Below are 25,055 nucleotides of genomic sequence, written 5' to 3'. Positions count from 1 at the left end.
TTGAGTTGTTCTGCCATTTGGTCTGACCTTTTGATGACCTGTCGACATTTCACATTTACAGTGATTCAAGATTGTGTATGTGAAGCTGTGTGAATGAGCATGTGTGTTGGATGTAGATGGATTGCACCGAGACCGAAATTGCCCCATAGAAGACAGAAACACTGCTGGAGGATTAACCGCTGTTTAATCTCCTGTGTCTGGGACGACAGCATACTCTTTGTGTATGTGTGTGTGTATGTGGAGGGGGGGTGTCAGCGTATATGTGCATCATGTCTCCTGAGAGCATACACCCCAGTGAGTCTCTGCTGCCGTGTCTGCTGCTAGCCGATTAGCACAAGAATAAAAACAATGGCCAGCCTATGAAAATTAAGGAGCAGGGAAAATAATTAGAGGAGGCGGAGTGAGAAATGGACATTTTGGGCCATATCGGAGAAATTAACAAATGCTTATTATGAGTGTGTGGGGAGTTAAAAGGGGAAGGGTAGATATGTATGGAGAATGGTGTGGTGGGTTGTGGATAGATGAATGCATATAAAGGTTCCAGATGTAGTTTTACTTATAGACATATAAAGTAGTAGTAAAGGTGCCTTATGTCTGCCTCTCTTTCACTATCATCGTAAAGGGGCTTGTTAATTATTTTCTCTCCAGTGTGCACACATGAATGGGGTGAACCTGTAAGTGTGTCATCGATTTGTCCCAAAATGCACTCACACATCCACAGACAGGTGCCACCTTCCATTAGCCCCATCTCCAGTGGGTCCTGTTCTTGCCTGTAGCCAGCAGGTGTCACATCGAGAGGGAAGCTGGCTCCCGCTGAGTCGCTGGCATTGAGTCCAGCTATCCTCGGGTTGCACTCACACACACACATTTATATACACACCCGCACTTGGGCTAATGCTCACACACAGCTGCTGGCCCAGCTTACTTTTCTGACAGCCTGACAGGGAGCTGCTGGCTTTCCACTCACATGGCTGCACCGTACCCATTGTCCCTCACCTTCATCAAAGTGGCCAAAATTAAACACTAGCATATACAGAGAGAACAAGGAGAGAGTGTGATCTTTTCTTTTGGTGTAATTATGCAGTGTCAAATCTGACACATTTTACAAAAGAATTTAGTTTTATACTGTATCTTGCATAATCTCACTCAAATATGATCCAAAACAACCTACGCTCTAACAGCTGTTGAATTGCACTCAGTTGATTGACTAGTTGGTACGGAGGCAGGCAGGACATTTTGGGTTCTGGGTAGGAATTGGTTGGAACAGTTGGTATTGTTGGTTGGTTGGCAAGTTTTGGTCAGTGGGTATGGTAAGGTGGGCCTAATTTCATTGGATGGTGCAGTTGTACCTAATGTAATAGTTGCTATATAAATGCCTATGCCCTGTCTGGTCTGTCTAGCCAGTGAACTATGAACTTTCCTGGTTTGAATATGTCTTGAGAACATACTCTCATCAATTAAAACAATGATCTTAAATCCACTTCAATATATTTTGAGCATTTAAAGAATGTCCACACGCTAAAACGACAGGTGTCCCATGCTGGCATTCCTCGTCATTTGGAGTCAGAACAGGGCTTACAGCTCTCTCGTTATGTGCCATTTGCTGTTTGGCTCCCTCACCAGGAATCTGGCAGTGAAAGCATTCGTTGAGGGGAGCCAGCAAGTCAAGCAGCAGTCAAATCAGCCAGGGGAGCATGAAAAGGAAGTGCTGCCTTGTTTGAGCACCCTGTATGTTGTGGCTGTCTCCTTCTTGCCCTTTGTCGTAGGCGGAATGCTTTGTTTATTCTCAGGCTTTGTTGTTGTTTTTTGTGACCTAGCAGGAGAACACATGTAGCATATTTGATTGGCTGACTGGGAGCAGAATTGGATGATAGAGCACAATCTCAAGGCTATAACTCAGTCATGACTGAAATAAATGGGACAATTTTTTTTGTCTTGGAACTTTTTATTTCGGTATTAAATGTAGAATGTACAAATGTATTTTTCTAAAGAACAGGACACAAAGATCTAAGCAATATGCATTCAAATGGAGCCTAGAGAAATTGATTTTGCCAGAAGTGACAAGAAATGATTGTCTGTCTGTGACCTACACAAGCTTGAATGACTGTGACTTAAGAGGGAAATGGAGGATGAAAGGCAAAAAACAGGATATCTTTAAATGGCTTGAGTAATTGCTGGAGCGAACAAGGGGCTGACATCAAAAAGATTAGCCATCCTTTTGATGCATCAGCTATTGTGAATGACTGCATCTGAGTAAAATGATAGAATTTTAGCTAAAACTTAGGTGGAAAACAATACATAGTGATTTGATAGATACTTTTAACAACAAAATGCACTGCAAAGATAGAGAGAAAGCATTGGTTGCAAATATTTCAAGTTTTGTGAATTTGTAACAAATCTCATCAGAACAATGTGGAAACATTGAAGACCAAGTAAGCACATGTAACCACATGTTAATCACATTTGATGGTGGAAACGTTGTGCTACTGGTCAAATATAATCGTCTTTGTCTATTTGACTATTAAAAAAATATATACATTCCTTGTAATCTTTGAAGGGTCCTGAAACCTCCCCTCTCGTCTCATCAAGGAAAGTATGAATCTTGTTACCACAAAGAATAGCAGTCACAGCTTAACCACTTTTTACTAGTGCTTGTCTAATTATGTCATCTTTTCACATGCTGCTGGATAGCAAGCCAATGTGGGGAATATTAAGCATTACTGTACAGCAATGTGACACTTAAAGGGAGAGCGTTAATGCATATCCGCGCCGGGCCATCTGTTTGTTTGCCGCATTCTCTTTGCGAACTAAATGCATGCTGTATCTGCTTTTGTACATATATCCCACTGATATGCACAGTTGCGGAAGAGTGAAGCATTGCTGTAAGTAGAGTGAAGCATTGCTGTAAATAAGCAATGAGGTTTTGAGGGTTGGATTGGGTGAAAGACAACTTAAGGGGTAGCGCTTAAGGGGAATACCAAGGCCGCAGAGGCCCGCCTCCTCACCATCTTCATGTCTTCGCGCTCCTCCTCCCTCATCACTCTTTTACGTGTGTGTCCACCCCTTGTGCTTTCATTGCTTTTCCTCCTACTGGGCCCCCGCTTATACCCCCACCACCACCAAGCGCCGACATTTTTCACCAGCCTGAATGCGTCACTCTTGCCTCCTCCCCGTCTCCCTCTTGGGTTGTTTGAGACATGATCCACACCTAAAACATTTTTTTCTGCATGTGAAATGAAGTCCTCCGGTGGTTCACGTACCTCCCAATAGCTCATATATATAAGTTGTCACGTTGGCGTACCAAGGCCAGATTATATTAATAGAGCTGACTCATACCCATTTTTCTTTTATGACTTACTTTGAAATGTAGTTGTTATGGCATATTTGTGTGCTGAAATTAGTGTAATTTACTCGGAAAATGTTGGCCATTATTGTGGATTTATTTTGGAGTTAAACTTAGGCAGTCAACACAATGAGCTGCCTGTTGAATACAAAAAAGTCAACATTGCTTGTAAACTCATGACTTCAAGCTGTAATTTCCACCTGAAGACCAGACCATGAAAGTTATTCGAACTTTACTTTCCTTGTCAAATATTTACAAAGTAATTTTTCAGCAAACTTTCAATGTTCACTGAACCGCTCAGCTCAACTTGTGTATATACTGTCCTTGGAATCCCTGAGGACCAGATTGATTGACATGTCAGACACTTGGCTGACCACCCACGCTTGCCTAAGGCATCCTTACTTTCCCTGAGGAACAATGATACTATCTGTAAAAGTAAATAGTTTCACAATACACACAGATACTTGGACATTATCAACATGTGGAGAGCATGTTTATGGAATATTTGTAGACACATTAAATCAACCAAATAACTTATTTCTTATCTAAATAATGCAAATCAGCAGCAATACTTTAAAATAAACACCATTATTTCTAAGATTGTACCTATTAACTGGAAATTCAGTTCATAAAACCCCTTGTGTTAGGATATGATTCACAAAGATTGGGTTCATGGACATTTAATCATTTATTAACCTGCCCGCTTAACTTGAAAGGCGAGACTACTCTAAATTAAGACTCTACTCCGGGCCAGGAAAGAACAAATCGCATGGTGCCGAGCAGCAGTCTGCCCACAGATGGAGCGTCTTCTGTCAGCGTGATGCATGGTTTTCATTTACTCAACTTGTTCTGTAGTCACTCATTGATATTCATTGCACCTAAACACCCCTCTATGAAGACTATTTTATTAGGCTACGAAGCTAAAGTGGAGCTTTCGCCGCCTTGCTAATCCCTACAAAGGCTTGCTAATAAACAGCCGTTACAACCATCATGGTGTTTAGTTGTAATCCCTCCATTGTTCACAATAAGGTAAATCAATTATGGAAGTTTTTCGTTTATGGATAAGATAAATCCAGGTAGCGCTAAAAGACAAATCCTTTGCCTTCACATATCCCATTTCTTTCATTTTGTTTTATGATCTCCCCGGTAAATATAGCAATGCAGTAATTGGAAATGTGTAGAGGGAGAGGAAAAAAATGTAAGTAAACAACTCGGAGCATTCAGCATTTCATCGCTTTAGCTATTCAAGCAGATGCTCGACTTGTCAGCTTTGGACAGACACGTTATTACATGGTCTGAAAGTGTCAGTGCTATGCAAATTCTTATGCATTTGAATATGAGCTTCACATTGTCAAATAACGTTGTTCCCACCATGACACTGCAGCCAGCCCATCTGCTGCGGCGAGATCCGTATTCATTTGTATGCATCCGCTTCATATTGTTACTTCCTCAATGTCCTTCTCTCTTTCACGCCCATAAATGCACAGCGATATTCAAGCTCTTAAATTCAGTCATGGGATTTTGATTTGGAGGAGCAAGGAGGGATTATAGACGTCGTTTAATTTCCTCTGGGGTTCGTCGTCTTGGAAGAGCAAAAAAAGCATACGGCTGCCAGCCTGTTGCTTTTTATGGTCGCCTACTCTTCCGATATTCATATATAATTATGTCTCAGGGTTACCATGCCTGGCCAATGCTGGATTTTACCTAGCTCTTATTGCCCGTTTAATACTGATAGGTAACTTAATTGTCTGGGTACAAGTTCTTTAAATAATGTTAATCCTAACATGCAATATTTATTTAGTCAAATTAATTTGTGAGCCTGATTGACAACAGGCTTTTTTAACCTTTTATTGACAAGAGGCAAGGGCAAGCACTTGGAATATATTAACTATTCCAAACCACCTGCCCAAGACTTTATGGTTTCTTTAAAGAAGTGTTTGTCTTTTTCTATTTTGGCGAGATCGTATACACACATGAAGACACCGTTTTTATCTGGCTCATGCAACTGGCGCCCACACAACCTTTAACATCTTTCTTTGTCTCACAGCAGAAAGATTTTAGGATATCAGAGAGGATATACAGTATTCTTGTATTGTAAGTGGATATATTTTTTCTGAAGTTTATAGTCTGGTTCTCTCGTCATTGGCATGTATTTCCTGTGCTGCCATTGGCAAAACCAAAGAAAAGCTGGAATTCTTAGTTGTTTTTATAAAATGTGTGGCAGGGCATTTTAGAAAGATTTTTGTTCACTTCTGAATTGTATTACATTATATTGTGTAGAGTTTGCTATTCCAACTGGCATTATCGCTGAGTATTGTTTGAAACTCATTATAAAGTGTTTGATTCAATTAGGTGGTTTACTGCCAGTGTAAAATGGCATTTGAAATGTATACAGTAAATGGTCCAATGATTAAGGCTGGTGTATTAGACTTCATATTCTGAATCGAAAAAGGCTTGCAGAATATTCACTGCCTGTTTGGATTGTGTGATGGACATTTATTGTCATATTTACATTGCACTCTAAATTCCCAGTTCATAAGATTCGGTCAGTTGGATTTATTTTGTTTGTTTATTTCTGATGTCTCCTTGTGCACTGAACGTGTCAGTATAATTCATATCCCAATAGGGCTGGGATGATTGATTTGTCTGGAACTTGTAAAGCCACATCGTCTGGGGATGAAGAGTCCTTTTAAATATTGTTTTTCTCTTTTTCAAGCTTGACCGCTTTGATTTGCACATTGTTTTCGACCTTTCAAAGAAACTTGTATGAACACATTAATATTCACAAGTAGCTTGTTCAATTAGTGTGCCTTTATCAGGAAATATTTTTAATTACTTGTGCCTCAGTGAGGCATTTAACAACACGTTTAAGCATGAAAATGAGCAAACACTTGGTAAATTAGATTAAAATGAAGACTACTTGGTAGAGGTAGTAGCTAAGTCTGATACCTTTGCAACAAAATTAATTCTTAAGAATTTAAAAATATTTATAATACATTTTAAAACATTGCTCAATCAAATTGGCTACTTAAATATGACTCCACTCAACTCGTGTGACTCCAGTTGCCTACCTTGGGCACCTGTATCGAAGCAGTTTAACACGTCCGCCCTTGATATATGTATAAGCATCAAAAGAGGCCAAAACTGGAAGATAAGATCCACCATCTCTTTATCCACGCCTTTCCGAGCCGTAAGTGGCCGATAGGAACCTCTCAGTGTGGGGCCTCTTATCTTCAGAGTTTAAAAGACAGCAATCCATGAGGAGGCAAACCTGTTCATTAAACACAACACACTCTACCGTCCTCCCTTCTTTTATCCACCCTTCATTTTGTCCTCTAATCCACTGCCAAAAAGGCTGAGATCATCATCCTCAGCATCATCAGCATCTACCACCACACGGAGAGGAAATACATTACTGATCAGATAGTCACACTGCGCTCTGCAACACGAGTGAGCTGATAACATTAAAAAAAAAAAAAGGAAAGAAAAGGTGAAGGCTTGTCAGTAGACAGTGTAGACATTGAGAAAGGAATCTCTTATCTCAGCTATTGTGCTGACCAAGGAAGAGAGAGAGGCTGTTTTTATTTGATCTAATAACAGCCCTAAAAAGGTTATTAGAGAAACAGGCACCATATGCATTCAGAATATACTATGGGCACATCCAATAAAAGAGCTTGGTAGGCTGCAACAAGGGAATGAGACCACTGCGACCTAAGTGGGGGTAAGCGTTATAGGAATGTTAGATAATGAAGTGTACCTGATAAAGTCTATAGCAAGTGGTCCTTAACTTATTACATGCTATTGACGTACATAGACATTCAATCTATTCTCTTTTTGTACAGTGCATTATTACTATTGAAATGACAGCCTTGTGATTTGTTTACATTTGAAATATAGATATGCAACTCTGTAATGTGCACTATGTGCAATATTTCAAACACTCAATAGAGCAGATGTCATGTGAAAATCACTCTGTTTTTCGCCACACATACACAGAAGAAACAAAAGCACAGACCAATGTGAATTTAAAATTAAATAAATAATAAAATAATATCCTCGAGACAATGGGTGGTAGCCAGTAGCGGTTTAAGGAAAATTAATGAGCTATTATAATGAATTCTTTGCCACCAACCTGTGTGGAGTTGCCTGTGGGGAAAACAATACACACATATACACAAAAAATACACAAGCAGTGCAGCCCACAGGGAAGGCTAGGTTAACAGACAGAGATGGAGACTGTTCAATCACTATGGTTACACAGATGGGCCCCAGAGAAAGGCTGCCCGCTACTGACGCTCAAGGCAACGGACACACAAACGCAAGCACACGCAGATAATCTAACACACACTTCATATTGGCACATATTTGCAGAATCCTGCCCTATCTCCTTTTTGTGAGGCAGAATTTGTGAATGGAAGGTATGAGTGGATAATCTTAAATGAAGACTCTGTTCGTTCAGAAACTGTTTATATGAATATTATCAAATGTGTATTCACCTTGAACAGTAAACCAATGACTGTGCAGTTGTGCAAGAACACAATTTTGTCAGCTATTGTTTAAAATTGGAAAATTTTACAAATTTGGTTTCTGCTGCATGTGAAAAAATGATGAGAAAGTCTTGAATCATTGCACATTTTGTAATATCGTCAAATAAATAAGTATAGTTTTCTAAGAAGTGACTACTCTATATGCATTCAAAGCTACAAAACATTTCCCACATGCTTGTTCACCTTCCCCATACTATAATAAACAAATATAATTAGCGCTGGGGCCATTAAATATTTATAAATCAATGATAGTACAATTTTTCATTCCACACATCACCATTATGCATAAGTGGCACATGTATTATTTTATTCCCCATGGCATGTCCATTCCCATTATAAGTTAGTGTTTTCTTAACATAACTCGGCAGTAACAGTCCGTAAAATCATCACCTGTCCAGATATATTCATTTAAATTTTTATGTGATACTTTAAAACCCCAATGAATGAACCACAATATGGCATGTGGAAACTCTTTTACAATAACAGTCTTGCATCATCACTGGACATCATCTATTTTGTCCTGGCACTTTTACTTTGCATGGCCCCTGGGCTTTTATGCCCTACAGACAGTGGCCTGTGGCAGATTGGCAGACAAAAAAAAGTCTTTTGTCTCCATACTATGAAGTCTGATTGTCCATTTTCTTATCTGGGAATTGCAGCGGAGATGGCAGTAAAATGAACGACACTGCTTTTGTACATGTGTTTGTTGTAACTGGCTAGGTTGTTTGGGGAATAAGTGGCTCTAAAGGAGACCGAATTGGGTCAGAGTCAGGTGGTTGAGGACTTTCTACTTTCCTTTCTCCCTCAAGGGTCTAAAATGTATCGTAGTATATCAATCCTGTCTACTTTATCCCGTTTCCCATTGTGACTGCTCCCGGTCAATCCCAAAGGGAAGCCTTCCCAACCCTAACTTCATCTCAAAGGACCCAGCAGCCTGACAACCCGCCAGAAACACTGTCCCACAAGGCCGGTTGTGCCTTGGTAGCACTGAGAGAAGCGATCTGTTCTATATCCGTGAAGAGAAACTGGAGTGGGGACGAGACTTATGTCCGCGACCAAAACAGCTTGTGGTGCGAGGCTCACACATGACCGCGTGAAACGCAAGTGAGGATGTTGTTGACACGTTCTTTCTGGTGCAGTGAGCTGCAAGAAGCCTTCCAGTATGTGCATGGACAAGTCCATGGGGTCTATTCTTAGATAAGACACATGACTCTGAAACAAAACCTGCAGTGTTTTTCTTTTTTTTAACCAGTCTCCATTGAGATTACATAAAAATAACAAGATGACATTTTGTACAATTTTTGTATGATGTTCCTTGGAAATCTAGCTCACTGCAGTTCAAACCTTGGTAGGAACTGTAGCTGCTGCTTGTTGATGTACTTGAAGCTGCAGATGTTATCTACCTGCATAGAGATTTCAGTGATTGGCTATTGACCACTCCAAGGCTTACAAAGATCATCTGACTCTCGTCTTGGTTATGTCTCAGATCAATGCTACTGATTTCACTGGAGACAGGAGCACAACTTTATTTGTTAAGAGTTGTTGCTAAAAATACGGACTCTAAAATTAGGGCTCACGTCTTTTGCAGTTAGGGGGCAAAGGGTGGGCCAGAGGAGGAGCTAAAATGCTCCCTATTCCGTGTTTCATTTAAGAGGCAAGTGTTATCATTTTGAACCAACTCAAGGCATTTGAGGGAAGATTGATTACATTTGGCTCTAGTTTTACACTGCAGCCTTTTATTTACCCTCATTTTATTTCACAGCTAAAAACTTAAAAGAGAAATAGCTCATCTTGTTCAATGGGAATGTACAGCTTTTGTTTTATGGACTTTTAATTCATTAAGATGTCTGCTATGCTTCTTTTATATCACAGAATCCCTGAAATATGAATGCACCCCTCTCAGCGTTGATACATCTCTATTTATTATCCATCTGCCGTATGGCCTCCCTCACTTTTCATTGCTGTAGTCACTCATCACTGTACATGTTCAACTGAGGCAAACTGAACTGAACATGACCTGTGAAAAAGAAAAAGGAACGCTGCCAAAAGTTGATGAAGGCATGACATTCATAGTGATATGCTCATTTGTTCATGCATAAATATGTAAAAAGGCAATAAGATTGGGAGGAAATTGGGGCTGTAAAGTGGAGGCTTGTGAGAGAGAAGACACCTTACTTTATTTAATTTGGAGAGTCTATTTTTTTTAGATTTTTTCAATGTGGTTGTAGTTTGCAGTTGTAGAACTCATCTTGTGGACTGAGAAGCATCTGTAACATTTGGATGACCTCACAAAAAAAGAGCAAAGGTGGAAACATAAGCAGCATCAGCAAAATAGTTAGTAGTTGGAAAATCTGTATAATCAATTTTGGTAAAACTAGGCTGTTTCCCCCCAAAATGCAACTTATACTCTAGTGCGTCTTATATATGATTTTGCCCTTTTCCTCGTCCATTTTTCAGTTGATACGTTTTCTATTTCAATGCAATACATCATTTTGTTCCACTTTACAAAAACATACTTTTTTTGTGTAAGTTTGTGTTTTCTTCTCATTTCTTTTAACTTGATATCCAAGAGGGAAAGAACATTTTTGGTGGTCCACTGGACATTTTTAAGACTCTCTCGTGGAAGCCCATATTAAACTTGTGTCACTATAAGCTAAGGTAGAGAAGAGATGCAGTCATTACCATCAGGGGACCCGGACAGAATCAGTCAAGTGCAAATCCAATCTATCTAATCCATTTCTCCGAGTGCAGCAGAATTCAACAGAGGTGATATAATTACGGCATATCTTATGCATTCTGTAATACATCTGCATTTTGTTACTCCTGGTTCCGGATGCCGATTTTTCACAGCTTATATTTAAAGGCCTCTGTCTAGTCTGTTTATGTGTGGTAGAAGCTTGGTGAAATGAGTTATTGTTTGTGATCCTCTGCGGATGTGTAGATAACGTGTGTCTTAGTCAGCACGCCGCTGGCTCGCATCTTATAAAAGTGGGTTCAGGGTAATTGACTCGAATAAGGGAAACAAGGACAACAAAGGTAGAGAAAGGGAGCTATATTTGGAGTAACATCCATCAAAATGTAACACATGTTGTGTGTCCAGAAGTTGACTTTATGCATATTTTCAAAGAAATATGTCGTTTAAATGCATAAAAGGCCTGAGTGCACCGCATACAAAGTACTTTTGCATGTATCTAGTTAAAATGTTAATCAGTTGGATCAATCTAATAATGTCAGCACAGCAATGGTCGTCAATCAAGCTTTTATTTTAAATCCCATAATGCTGACATGAATATAGACTCTATATAAATTGAGCTGTTTTGCGCCTCTCATGCTTACTGTTAATTGCATTCGCCTTATCCTTTAAACCAACTTTTTGTTTACCCTTGGTGCACCATAACTCTATTTTCTCTTTGAAATCTCTTATTATTATTTTGTTTTTAGCTTTTATTTCCCTTTTACTCTATCGTTAACTGACCAAGCACCTTGTAAAAAGCCCTCTTTTCTTCTTCTCTGTACACACATGCCCATAAAATACAACAAAGACAAAATGGTGAACTCTCTCTCTCTCTCTCTCTCTCCCTTTTTGTAACAGTGGAACAGTTAAATTTAAATGAAGTCTTTTAGATGATTTGCGTTAATATGTACAACTACACACTACAAATTTGCTGTGTAATTTAAGTGTTTAAAGTGTGTAATTTTGCGTTGATAAAAAATGTCTGTGATGATACATACATGTTCAAAAAGTCCTGTTTTTAACTGTTCCCCCCGCCAATGCACTATAGTCTCACCAAGTTATATGTTCAGCCTGTCAAACCAAGGTTTCCAGTTCTCGTCAGTCTGATTCCACTCACAACGTCACACTAGTGTTGAAAATGCGTAAGCTCGTCTCGTGACTGTAGTCAGTAAGTAATTCGCTCAGTAATCTTTTCCCGTGGCTCGAACGCCACAGGAATATGTTGTGACGCTTCTTACTTATTTTCATCTGTTTGTGTGTCAGGTTAATTCAGGTTGTGATCACTCATCGTTTTTTAGCTGTATAAAACGTTGCATTTGAAATTGGCTATTTGGGTGAGTACAAGTGTGTAATTAAAGACAGTTCCTGTATGCCATTGTACAACATCAGTCCCTTATCCATTCCCTAATTAGTGCATGATCAATAGTGGGATGTTGCGATGGCGTGTGCGGAGAGCCGTGTCCGAGCTGGGGTAACAGTGACATTTGCGTGGATGGGGATTGCTTAGTTGACCTTGCCGCTGTGATTAGAATTCAGTTCTGCCAATGATGGCCTCACTATGCTCACGCTGGAGAACTAGGAATGTTCCAAACTCAACATCTGCAAAGTGAAACACATGTTGCATATTGAATCATTTTACCCAAAGCTGGCATAATAATATATAATAGAAGACCTCAATATAATGGGTCAGTTGGCGGCTTTCCTCCACAAATACCTACCTTTTGATATTAAGTGTGGTGCAAATATAGCCAGGCTATTTTAAGAATTTTTCCTTCCTTCGCAGTAAAGTCAGTAACCCTATTGTACAATTTAGCCCTTTTCCGTATTCATAATCTCAAATCCTTTGCATTTAGGCATCAATGAATTCAAGCTGAGCTACAGGCCAAGTGAATGTGCAGTATCATATTTATTTATTTTAAATGATCAGGGCTTTTTTATTACTATTTTTCTTTAAGGTGAATGCAATATACTTCCCTAAACGGTCATATTTATATAGTTCTTAATCCTTTCATATTTTTTTTAAAGATCAAGTGTTGACATAATCATGACAACTATCAAAGATCTTTTTATAACTCTGTAAGTGAGACAATGTGCTGTATTCTTTTTTTTTTCCTGATGTGAGATCTTGCAGTGTAATCTCAAGACACACAAAGACAGAAACTATTCCGCCTCATTGCTTCATGTTTGTTTTGCAATGTTTGTCCCAAATGAGCTAGCGGGTTATGTGAGAAGGAATGTACTTGGTGAAAATAATGAAACATGGAACAAGAACACACTGGAAATGACTACACAGACTTAGAATAACTTCATTATTTATTTTAATTAGATTCTTTTGTACTATAAATAAGTGAATATTGATTGCACATCTCTTAAGCATTGCACATCGCCCGATTGAAACTAGGAATTCCCATTACATTCCAAGTGAGGAGTTGCAGATAATACGAGTTGGTATTGTGGCGAGAGACACCCTAAATTGGTGGGCAGCAAATAGCAGGGCAACCCAGAGATCCAACATTTAATTATTCTCAGCTTTTGCCCATGTTATAAGCAGTTATATTTATTGTGAGTAAAAACCCTGAATAATGAATTGTTCTGAGGTAGACGATTTAGATGGTAATTATGCACCTAGTTCATATAAACTCCGCTATAAAGAAGAAAAAAAAAGTTGAGACTATTTTTGTTTGATAGCAGATGGCTTGTTTTGGCTTGATTTTTAAATAAACGGTCAATCTGGGAGTCTTCTGATGTTTCACGATGAAAAATGAGTGTTTATTTGGGCGTGCTACTTTAATGGCATTCACTTTATCTTTTATAGCCATTCAAATGGAGTCCTTTATACCCTCCGTGGGGCAAAAGCTGTTGCCTGCAAGTGTGAGGTTGTCAGCCGGCAAAACCATTGCGCATCTCGCCACGGCTTCGATGCAGATTTATGGAGTTTGCTGCAATATTTCGGGCTCTGCCGGAGGGAAATCGGAGGCTTGATTGTGTGAGAAATCGAACCTTGTCACACCTGTTTGAAGCCTTGGACCGTTCAAAGAGGAAAGAAATTACAGCACGCATAACTGGATGCAGGGAATGGATGATATTTCAGAGGCAACAGAGAGGAGCATGCTTGTGGAGCAATAGCTGTAAAAATGCAGTTGCGGGTAGTAAGATGGCACCCGGGGAGCATTTTTGGGCAAAATCATTCCTCAGTAGAGCCTAATACTGCCAGCTTAGTGATAATATGCATGACTAGACCTTAGCTGGAAGAAGATGGATGGTTGAGCAGTGAGGAAGATGGGGTACGAGTTGGAAAAGCAGTGTAGAATTGATAGATTCAAAAGAAGCAAAATGGTCTGAAATCCTCCCACATCTATTGCCTCGCTTCCTCACGTAGGGGTTGCCAAGGATGTTAGTGTCCATTAAAATTGCATCATGTTTACATAAAATGAAGGCAGCCCTGTGCCTTTGCCTCTCTCGCTTTCCCTCGCCCCCCTCTAGGGTTGAGTCGACCTCACCATACTGGGTCTAGCACTGCAATTGACATTGAATGACAATCATCACCAACACAAGATAAAATGAAAATAAGGCATATTCACATTTATCATACGGGGTAAGTCTGTATTGTCTTGTGTTCCTTGGCTTTCGGACTATGAGACAAATGAAACTTTGTCAAAAGTGGTAGTCTTAAACTTGCAATATAAACCACAAAGATTCATTGCATTGTTCATTGGTGAATTAGTCATTCTCAAGTAAAGTCAGGGACTTACATTTTTGTAGATTATTGTATATGCATACATGCATACACATCACTACTCTCGTGGTGCCCTATTTTGTATCGGAACTCCTGAATGATTCAACACACTCGATTGCAGGGTCCATTTGCTTGCTGATTCGTCATCCTGGAGTTTGCGCTTTTTGCCCTCGCGCCTATTTACCCTCCAAGCCCTTACAGAAGCTATCTTTCATGCTGTGTGGAGCATGGGCACTTTTTGAGCCTGTAGGAGGAGCAGGTGATAGAAGATGAATAAGAAAGTAGCAAGCAAAAAGAGATTCGGGTCAGTGAGGATCATGACACATTGGCAGAGGCTTGCGGCCAGTAACAAGGAATACTTGGGTGGTTGGAACGTGATAAGCTCCGCCTACGGGTATATTAACAGCCAAAACATCCTTAATTTGGTTTGGAGATTGGTTTTTACTCAAACATCTTCTGAGTCTCAGCTTTTATAGTTTTTTGGAGAAGAGAAAATGTTTAAACCTCAACTAGTGCATTTGTCTGGAGGTGCTTAGAGTGAATTTGTCTTTTTCAAACAACGCAGTAGATATCGTTTAATCTCCGAAAAGATCAGTGCTGCAAAAGTACGGTATGATTCACTTGCCATGACGTGACGGCCAATCTAGCGCCTTAGGGGCGTACAATTATCTCTCTAGGAAGCCTCGGATAATATGCAGCAGTTGTAAATACATAACCAAACATGTATTTCATATAAATGCTGGCAATCTATCGACTGATTCTCCATTATCCATGCTCCGTGGTCATGGATTAGCGCTAATCATCACAGTTGTATTATACACCATAATCCTCTGATAAAAAGGTGGCTATTATGCCTCCAACTGCTATAATCTCATCTCAAACTCCTTCACTCTGCCCCCAATTATTTCATCCTCTAATCTCTCAATGTCTGCTTTGGGGTATAGGGATGAATATGATTTTCAAAATTATTATAGATTTTTTGGTTAGCGGTTTTAGACTTCAGAATATTTTTTTGTTTTGTTTTGGCATGCTGGTGGCAAAGATATCAAAAGTATTAAATTGTAGACATATTAAATGAAATGAAATCATCTAATGTAATAAAGATACATAATATAATTAAATATTTTTAAAATGATTTGCTGATCTTATCTTAAAGAAAGGCAGGGATCATTTTATCAGGAATTGGCTTACATTAAATCTACACAAATATATGTAAAATTCAAGGATGGTATAACAGTTATTAGCAACAGCTGAATGAACACTAAAAGGAAACTGATTAATTATAGTGGTGCTGTGGCCAAGATTAGCTTGATATTTTATGGCAGGATAACGTTTGAATATGGGAGCAACTTGGCTGCCATTAATCAAATGAAATATCATAAAATGATGCAAAGGTTGACCTTTTCTGCATGCAGTCCTAAATGCAATTAAAAACAAATGACCATTTTCAGCAAGTCGGTTTGTGCATATACATGTATTTTAAACATTTGCATTTACAGCTCTATACTGCAGAACACAAGTTTAGCTCCATTTAATGGCGCCAATTCAGCATGAAATTTATAGAAAGGCCCAGAACAGATGAATATTCAAACCAACTTTATGTTTTGTGCTAAACATTTCCTTTTGTACTTAAGTATCATGGGCGAGATACACGGGAGGCAACATAGCTCTCGTTCAATTCATTTTCTATGGAACTAGCATGACTGCCTTCTCACAATCAAGCGACAAATAGTGCATATTTGTGTCCACATGGGTCTAATTGATAGTTAAAATGATTTGTGTCTGGTCTTTTCCCTCCCACAATGATATGTTTGAATTTTTTCTTTTGATAAATTAGAAAAAAAAATGCTTTTTTGCATCAACTCGTTCCTTCTATCTCATTTAGCCCCACTTGATTTGATTTCCTCCATCAATCACTGCCATTGCTTTTTTACACCGCTCTGTCTGGACATTTAGTTGTTTATGAGAGGATGTGGCAAAACGCAGGTGCAAATTCTGCACACAAAAAAAAACACTTGAGAAACCATCCAATTTTGTGCAGGCTGTAAATCTTGTAGACATCTTTCACACTGCAAAGCTGAGCTTGGGGCACGGCAGAAGCTTTGGCAACAGTAGAGGCAAGACAACAAGAGGCTGGGGGCATGTATTGGACTGTTTCCGGCTCTAGATGACTGTACACTTACCCTGATTTTGGCAGGCTGCAAAGTTTGCAGCTGATCTACTTTTTTTTTTTTTTTTTATCTGAAGCGCACCTACCATACGTCTTCAATTGAGTTAAATCCAATTCCATGGCTGTTATCAGGAATAAAGTAGTCAGTTAAGCATAGATCACCAAAGCAACAGACTGTACATCTAAAGTCAAAACAGGTTCATGTACAAGTCTTCAAGTTAATTTAAAAAAAATATTTGATTTAATCACATTTGCATCTAAAATTTCTGGTTCTTTCCTTGTTGCATGTCAGGAATATGACCACTAACCAGCAAATGGGTTCCTATGATAACCACATTTTTTGACAGATTGTCAAGCATTAATAAGATGTGCAAATGCTGTATCACACCGAGAGGCAAATTTAATATTCTGATTACCTAATTGAGCATTGCAATGAACATCATATCAAAATTAATGGGTCTCAGTTTGATGAACTGCAAAACCATCTTTGATTAACAAGCATTTTCCTAAATGCTAAGAATACATATTGTAATGCCTAAAAGGGACTGACAGAGAGACGTGGCAAAATCTTAATTTTTGAAGAGAGATCTTCAATTGAACACAATTAAGTACATGGCTTGATGCTGAATTAAAAAAAAATGCATTGGCATATAGTTAATCAGTGAAAGAAGGGATCAAAATGCAAATTTATTTCAATCCCAACATAATATAAAAAAGGTTCAGGCCTCCTCCTGGAACATTCCTGAAGAAAGTCTTCAATAACAGTACACATTGCCCACCAGGAAGTCCCTCCTGGTTGCTGTAATTCTTTTGCTCTAATTAGAATTAGTGAGCTGCAGTCCAAATGGGTCTAGGGTAGGTCTTGGCCATGTCTTGCAGGCGATAAGCTCTTCGGTCACAGCAAACGATGGTATTCATAACTTCATTAACGATTTGGCTGACTTTTCCCAACTGTGCTGGGTGAAATCCACAGCAGACGTAGGCCTTGCCTCCTTAACACATTAAAAACAATGACTGTATTCAAAGAAATTGATTGATGATTTAGTTTGTCATCTCAATTTTTCTACCAAGTAGCCTGTTTTTTGTATTTGTACTTTATTTTTGGTGATGTATGATTGCTACTTTTGGTTTTAGGAGTATTGACTAATTTGCTAATGCCAAACCATACTTAAATTATAAAACGACAACCTGCGCTTTTATGTCTACGAATAGATTATATAGATATGCTGCATACAGTACAACACAAGCAACTCGGACGTGCTTCCCTTTCAAGTGGATTAAATGGCACAGCGTACATGTCCAACACTGAGCAAGATGTTACTCTCACAATTCATTTCACACTTGGTTACCAAATGAAATTGCTGTCTGGAAGTAGCGTATAGAAAGGGGGGGATCAATACATTAGAGCCAGGTATTAGTAGCACAGTCCACTAAACGCACCAAGACTTTGACAGGGAATGTAATAAACAGAAAATAAGCACAATCATAAAATTGTGCAACAAATGTGTTTAGGTACTGAAAAAAAAAACATATAGGAGACAGTCCATCTTAATGTCCCCCAAGCCACTTTCTCCTCTTTGCCTGTGCCCATTTTCTTGAATGGAGTAAATCATTACTGTGCGTCGGAGGGAGATTGATGGCTGCTTTCAATGGTTTGGTCACCCATTCTATTTAAAAAAGCAGGTCAGTCAGCCAAGTTAAAGAATCTGACCTTTTATTGTGCCCCTTTGACATCTCTATTCATCATCTGCATTTGATGCACTCGTCCAGATGCATCACATTTTAGGTTGATGTGGTAGGCTGGTTCAACACTTTTAGTTGTGATTATCAATGCAAATGTTTTATTTTTTTTTCTAATTTTACCCTACGATTGGCTGGAAAACAATTGAGGGTGTCTGAATGGGATGGAATAATGAATACATGGAAATATACATAGGAGCTATTGTTTCACACTAATGATCTGAATGCTTTCATTGATTGATTGTTCTCAGTATTGATAGATACTGCAGTAGTAGGCAATAATTACAAACTTGATATTAATCACCATTTGTTCTGTCATATGAAATTTAGCAGTATTTTGGTCAGGTTGTTTTTCAATACAGAGTACTTAATACCACCACTGGGACCATAAAAGAACAGAATATACCCCACAGTGGCTGATCTTATTTCATGCACTTAAGTCATGAACATAACTGGAGTAGAATTGACTCAATTTTCCTCTTCTCATCTAAAAGCTTTTTGCATGCACCCAGCTCAATATTTGTCTTCTCTAAAAATTGAGTTAGGATTTTGAATTCCTCTCTTTTTCCTTTTTTGTTCAGTATTGAATTCATGGCAATTACCATCTTAGTCTGAAGTCTGGTTTTGGGACATCTGTGTCTTTTTCGTCTAGAGTGAGAACACTCAATCTTTTGCATGCCTTGCCTGAGACCAACTTCAAGTTTTTTGCACTTTATTTCTTTTTTTTGCCTTTTGCTTTTGGCCTATTTAAGGATTAGACATCACCAAAGAGCTCAAGAGGAAGAGAGGGAGAAGCCTCCAAGGTCACTTTTAGTGTCACTCTGTTAGAGTTGGTGAGTTTCTGACAAGGCCCAGACGGTTTTAATTTCTCACTGTCTGTCAGGAGTGAGCCTGTGAGACGGATATAAGCAGAGAAAGATGTTCGGCCGACTTTTCCATGTTATCTAAACGGTATTCATTTCTCTGGTCTTATCAGTCTGTCAGCAATGGGCCTTCAATGATTGCTGCCAGAAGATAGTTTCGGTCGATGGACTGCTGCTTTCGAGCTGGTAGAATCTGTCCGTTAGATGCCATAGATTGAGAATATGTTGTTTTGAGCAGTGCCGAAAAGGTAAATGTAAATGTATGTCAGTTTGATAGCTATCAACCCTCTGGCTTGATCAGATGAGGAATATTCTTTGAACTTTTGAGTAACCTTAAAGTACATAAACAGGTCCTTATCATCTTAATTTTGTGATGATGTGAAATGATTCTAAAGCAAGAGGTATGCCCCTGGAAAAATGCTTAGCTTCAGAAATTACTGACTTGGCTTTTCATTAAGATTCATGCATTATTTACGAAGACGCTGGGGAAAAGTTTTAGAAATTACCATGTATGTACATTAATAGCATGGTTCACAGTGGGGCTCAAAACAAGCTGGTTGCACTCCAGTTCTGTAGTTGGTGCTAATACACAAATTACATTTTAATATTTCCAAATATTACATGATAGATAGAAATGTACTATAGTCACGTTGCAAATTTTTGGATAATAGTCTATTATCTGCCTTTTGAAGCTTCATAGATGGGCTAAAAATAGAATGAAAAAAGGTAAGCCATCTTGAGCATGTATATTTTGTGTGCAAGAGTGAAAATATCTTGACACATAAGTGGTATTGAATTGTCTAGAGGGCATCCATGCTCTCCTTGCTCAAATTCTGTCAAGATGAAAAAAGAAAAAGTGCCCTTAGATGACTTTACCACTCTTCACTTTTCTTGGCTATGGCCAAGTATTGCTTGGGGAATCGGGGGAGTCAAAATGAAGAGGGGGGAGTGGACAGACTGATAAGAGAGTCAAAAGAATGAGAGAGAAGGAGAATCGCTCCTCAGCACTACTCTGGACTCCTGCTGTCTTCTTTTGGCGGGACTTCCCAGTCGGTTCTGTCTCCACCGTGATACTAGGAGCAGCCCAGTCGGTGGTCTTTTAAGTACCACCCTGTTATTATACGAATGAACCCATTGCTATTCCACATTCATCGCAGCATGTTTGAGGTCTGCTCCTGTGCATCAAACAAATACAAATCTTAGTTGGCAACATGTGCAATGCGGAAGCAGGGTGACTCGCCGAGACATTTCCCGGCGCAGTAGAACTCAAGGGATGGTGATCCAATTCTTTAATCATCATCTTGTAAATGCGTGGGTTCACCGAGAGGCGAGCCTGGCAAAATGTTTGGGAAATGGCCCCCAGATGGCTCCCTAACAGCAGTGCTTTTTTTTGTAATGACAACTTTAACAACATTTATCTGTCTATAAACTCAGTTGGCTAGTTGAGATGGATGTAGAGTTACTGAACACAGCAAAATGTATTGAGCAGCCAGAGAAAGATAAAATGGCAAATTAAATACTTACGACTGTCATATCATTGTACCTGTTACATTGTATTTGTTTAAGAAGTGATGTCATTTAAGTGAGGCACACCGTGTAATTTTATATGACTTGCGCTATTATGAATATAGATGAAGATGTCACTAATGATATAGTGGTTGATTTGTCTGACTTCGGTGTGGGGAGTGTGGGTTTGATTCCCACTCAATGGTGTTTGTTTGAATGGTTGTATTTGTGCGGCGAGCAGTTTAGAAGAGTTTTGCCCGGGGTCAGCTGGGATAGGTTCCAGCACCCTGCGACCCTGACAAGGATCCAATACTTTAAGTCTTTGAAAGCTTTGCTAGTGTTTTAGTGCGTCAGTCGCAACTTGCAAATTCCCCTTCCTTTTCTCTCGCAGTCATTAGCAACTATGCTACCAATCACCTCGGCCAAATGTGCACTTCCTCTTCCACATATTGGCAGGCGCAAAAATAGGGAGTTTGACACCCCTATGGAATCGTCGTGCCAGCCCTACCAGAGTTAAATCTCCTACCGAGGGCTTGCATTTGGTATCCAATTGACAGCATATAAGCCCGAGTCTTTTATTGTCCGTCACCTGCCATTAAAGAAATCAGGACATGGTAGTTTTGTGCTGAAATCAATTTGAGTCCAAAATAGTGGATGCACTAACACGTGAGTCTGAGGCTCTAAATTCAGAACAGAAGAAATGTTTAATAATTCACCCAAATAGTTTCCTCTCCCTCACCTCCACGCCTCCCTCCCCTCTTTCTCTCTCCCTCCCTCTGTCTCTCTCTCTCTTTCACTCTCCCTCCCTCCGTCCGTCTCTCTCTCTTTCTCTCTCACTCTCTATTGCTCTCTCTCTCTCCCTCTCTTGCTCTCTACCATTTGCAAGGTCAGTGCCTGTCTTCTGTCGCCACTTTCTCACAGAGTCCAGACGTGCACGCTGCTTTAGAGGAGGGGGGAATATATTGCTTTTAAGGGGGGGTGGTCAGCTCGATTCTGTAAGTTGTACGGACCTTTTTGCATTGGCTTTCATGTCACTCCACTCCACGAGGACGCACGAACCCTTTGGATTTCCAACCCTCATCTTCTTATTCAATCAATTATTCGCCTTTCTCCTCCTGCCGGTGCGCTGAGACACGCACGCGGACGGACTAACGGCAGTGATGCCGGGACACCAGTGTCCTCTTCTTTACCCGGCAGTCTGTGATTTCGGTGGCCGAGCCGGCACCGCCAGCAGCCGCCCTTAGGATACATCATCAGCTGCTGCTTGCTTGTGGTGGGGAGTCCGTCGTAAGCTGTCATTTGGACACTTTGACAATGTCTTGAGACGTGTGGCGAGGGTTGAAAGCTTGCAAGATGATGACAGTGAGTAGAAATCTTCTATTTGCACTTGTGGGTCGACTATGCATGCCGGGTAAAACCACGAGCGCTCGTTTTAGAACACATATGGGCGTTTCTGACTCTCCCTGCCGTCGCGTGAACGCGCACGCGTGTTTGTGATGGGGGTGTCTGATTTCTTTTGGGAGTTTAGGGTGCAGAGGAGGGGGGCATTACATCATGACAGTACACTGAGTGACTCTGCACATTGAGAGAGAATCAGACGCACCTTTTTTTCCATTCAGTCAGATGCAGGGAGTGATGTCACGCTTGCGCACATATGTCACCAGGGCTGGTGTGATGGTGCCCCCTTGTTTTGTGCAAAGCACCAAAGAAAACGACTTGGAACCCCTCTTTTGGGGAGGCTGCTGCAGCTGCCAATGTGCCTGCAGTCTCTTTTGGTGGCCAAATGAAATCCAGGCTGTGTGTGTGTGTCTGTGGATGCTCGTGTGTGTGTATATGATGTTGGCTAATCCCACCGCGGATCCGCTTTTCGGATGCCGTCTTGCAGGGCCTTCTCCCCTCCCTCCCGTCTATTCTCTATCATAAACAGGCACTTTAACTGATTAGAATATTGTATTTGAGTTCATGTGAGCAATCCGGCACATTTATTGGTTCATAGAGCTTTCTTTTTTTTTTCACCCAAACCAGACGCTGCTCTGTTTTGGAGGCTACACAAATCGGATTAGCACTTTTTTTGTGGAGAAACAAGCCAGCGCTTTTGGAAGCTATGCAAAGCAATCTGCTCACTTTTTGAAGTGCCTGGAAAAGGTTCAGAAGGTCGCTTTTGCAGCACTTATGTAGGGGGCTTACAAAACCATGGGGCAGGCAGCACCCCAATAGGGATGCTGACTTGTATGTTGCGTTTGATGACCACCTCAGTGAGGTTGATTTGAGATCTGCACAGTTTTTATTTTATAGCTCAATTATTCCTAGCTATAGCTGCAATACCTAAAAAGGTGGCCGCTTGTGCACTCTGGCTGTAAAATGCCAACTGCAGAGGGCACAAGTCCCTTGTAAAGCACATAATTCTACACGTACATCGGGGATTTTTGTGCCGTCTACATTGAGGCAATGGCTTGGTTTTAATAGAAAGTGTTTAATACGGAGTCGTATTTGCTAGCAGAGGCTTTTTGTTGTCTAACTTTTATTCCCCAAATGTTGTGACATCATTTATTCAGAAGATCCCATATTGTAGTTAGAAAAACATCAGCTAAGACTGTTCAATTTTGGTTGACAACTGTTTTTGTCCAATTTAGTGCCAGTGATAACGATAGCTGTCAAATCAATTTTAACTGGGAGGGCTGATAGTGCCGTCCTCCCATTCTAAGTAAATTTGACATCAATCATTGGCCTTAGCAGCCAAATTGTTAATAGACCATTCCTAAATACTCGTAAAAGTAGTCACACAAACATGATGTTCATGTACTATATTGTCACTCACTATTTATAGTAGAAGTAGTGGTATTACATCATACAGAAATGTGCTTCTCAAAGAGTCTGTTAGAGATGCTTCAGGGTTTATGGTACAGAACAAACATTTCTAAGGAAAACTACAAGTTTTCCCTTCAATGTAGACAGGCACCGACTCAAAATGCTCTGAGCGTCTGCCTGTTCCTACCAGAATATTTTGGATTTCAAAAATATCATTTGTGACATCACCCCTGGAACCTTTCTAACACAACTCACGCATATATACATGACGTTTAGAACAATGTTGCATGATATCGAGAGTTTGAAACTAAAAGATGAAAAAACAACTGGTCAGGTCAGTGTGCTTCCATACCATTCAAAAACTAAATGGTAAAAACTGTTCAATAGCACTAGCCATTCTATTGAAACAACTACCATAATATACAGGCATTCCTAAATAAGTGTCTGGAAAGAGTAGATTTTCAGTCTTGCCTGGAAGGCTTGACGTAAACATGTTGGAAATGATGACTAATACTAGTATTTTTACTGTGCGTCGCCTGGCCAACAGACGGGTACTCTTACAAGAAGCTGTCTCCATATATCATTTTACTTTTTAGGGCAACTGCGAATGTAGCTCTCTTTGAAAAGACGTTATAGATTTGTGACGGCGCTGAACAGAAATTTGGCACCTCACTGACAGATGTGTTCAGGTCAGGTGAAGATCGGTGAAGGGTTGTAAACAGTGTGGACGTTTTCATTACCTGTGAACTAATCACTCGGGTTGTAATTGCAGAAGGGACGTGGGTGGCGGGGGGGGTAGAATGAGAGTCAAGGTTACACTGCGGTTCTGCAGTCAACAGACCGTGTTGTGAACATGTTATGACATACGTGTCACTCACTCAAAGTCGTCGTAACATTGTTCCGTCCCTCTGGGCTCGTGTGTTTTTAGCATTTGGTTTCTGGGTGGCCATGCAGAGGTTGGGTAGCTCGCTATACGTGTTTATGTCTGGGCTGACTCTGCAACGTTCAGGGGAATGTTTATGAGAATTTGTGGTCTAAAAGGGGCTTTGGTTGCAAAATAATGAATGGAGAGGAAGTTCCTGCTGGATAGGAAGTAGGAGGTATGAGGCTGCTAGTCGGAAACTGCCAAGCATATCTGACAATGGTCTACTTTTTTGTCTGCTTTTGTACAGCCATCAGATCCCTAACATTTCCAGTGTAAGAATGTAAATGAAACATTTTAGCCCGAGAAACGACACAAAACAACTTGGGAGTGTGGTATTTTGTCCCATTAAGTACATTGCACCACAAGATAGGGTCTTAGACAGCATGTTTTAGAGTTAATAATTGCTAGACAAGTCCTGAGTCTTGACCACAGTCACTTACGAATCCAGAAGTACAGTCACAAAAAGATACACTTGGATTTGAAACCTAACATAAAGCGACAAAGCCACTAAAGTATTTAAAGTACTGATGAAACATAGGGACCAATGGCATGCGTGATAAGACCTTTCTCAGCCAATCAACTCATTTAAGAGACAAAAACGGTTTTCTGAAGTCAGTTGTTAGAATGTCTTGAATCTTTGTTTAGTTTTGTGTTATTTGACATTGATAAAATGCCTTCAGATT

General features: G+C 40.0%; 1 protein-coding gene across 2 annotated transcripts in view; it reads left to right on the top strand.

The window, feature by feature from the left end:
- The window catches only part of schip1 (schwannomin interacting protein 1), a 147,365-nt gene that overhangs the window by 81,225 nt on the left and 41,085 nt on the right, over window positions 1-25,055 (top strand). The window contains exon 1 of one of the 2 annotated variants that reach the window (XM_077722309.1): window positions 21,537-22,001. The exons of the other annotated variant lie outside the window; for it this stretch is intronic. Within the exon in view, the coding sequence (XP_077578435.1) occupies window positions 21,993-22,001 (9 nt within the window). The 5' untranslated portion in view covers window positions 21,537-21,992. Of the gene's footprint in view, window positions 1-21,536; window positions 22,002-25,055 lie in introns of those variants that run through there. 2 annotated transcript variants of the gene reach the window in all.

This window comes from Stigmatopora nigra, chromosome 8 (genome assembly GCF_051989575.1).
Source record: "Stigmatopora nigra isolate UIUO_SnigA chromosome 8, RoL_Snig_1.1, whole genome shotgun sequence".
NCBI classification, from domain to species: domain Eukaryota; kingdom Metazoa; phylum Chordata; class Actinopteri; order Syngnathiformes; family Syngnathidae; genus Stigmatopora; species Stigmatopora nigra.
Note: the sequence above shows the minus strand (reverse complement) of the source record. Positions and strands in the feature narration are given on the sequence as shown.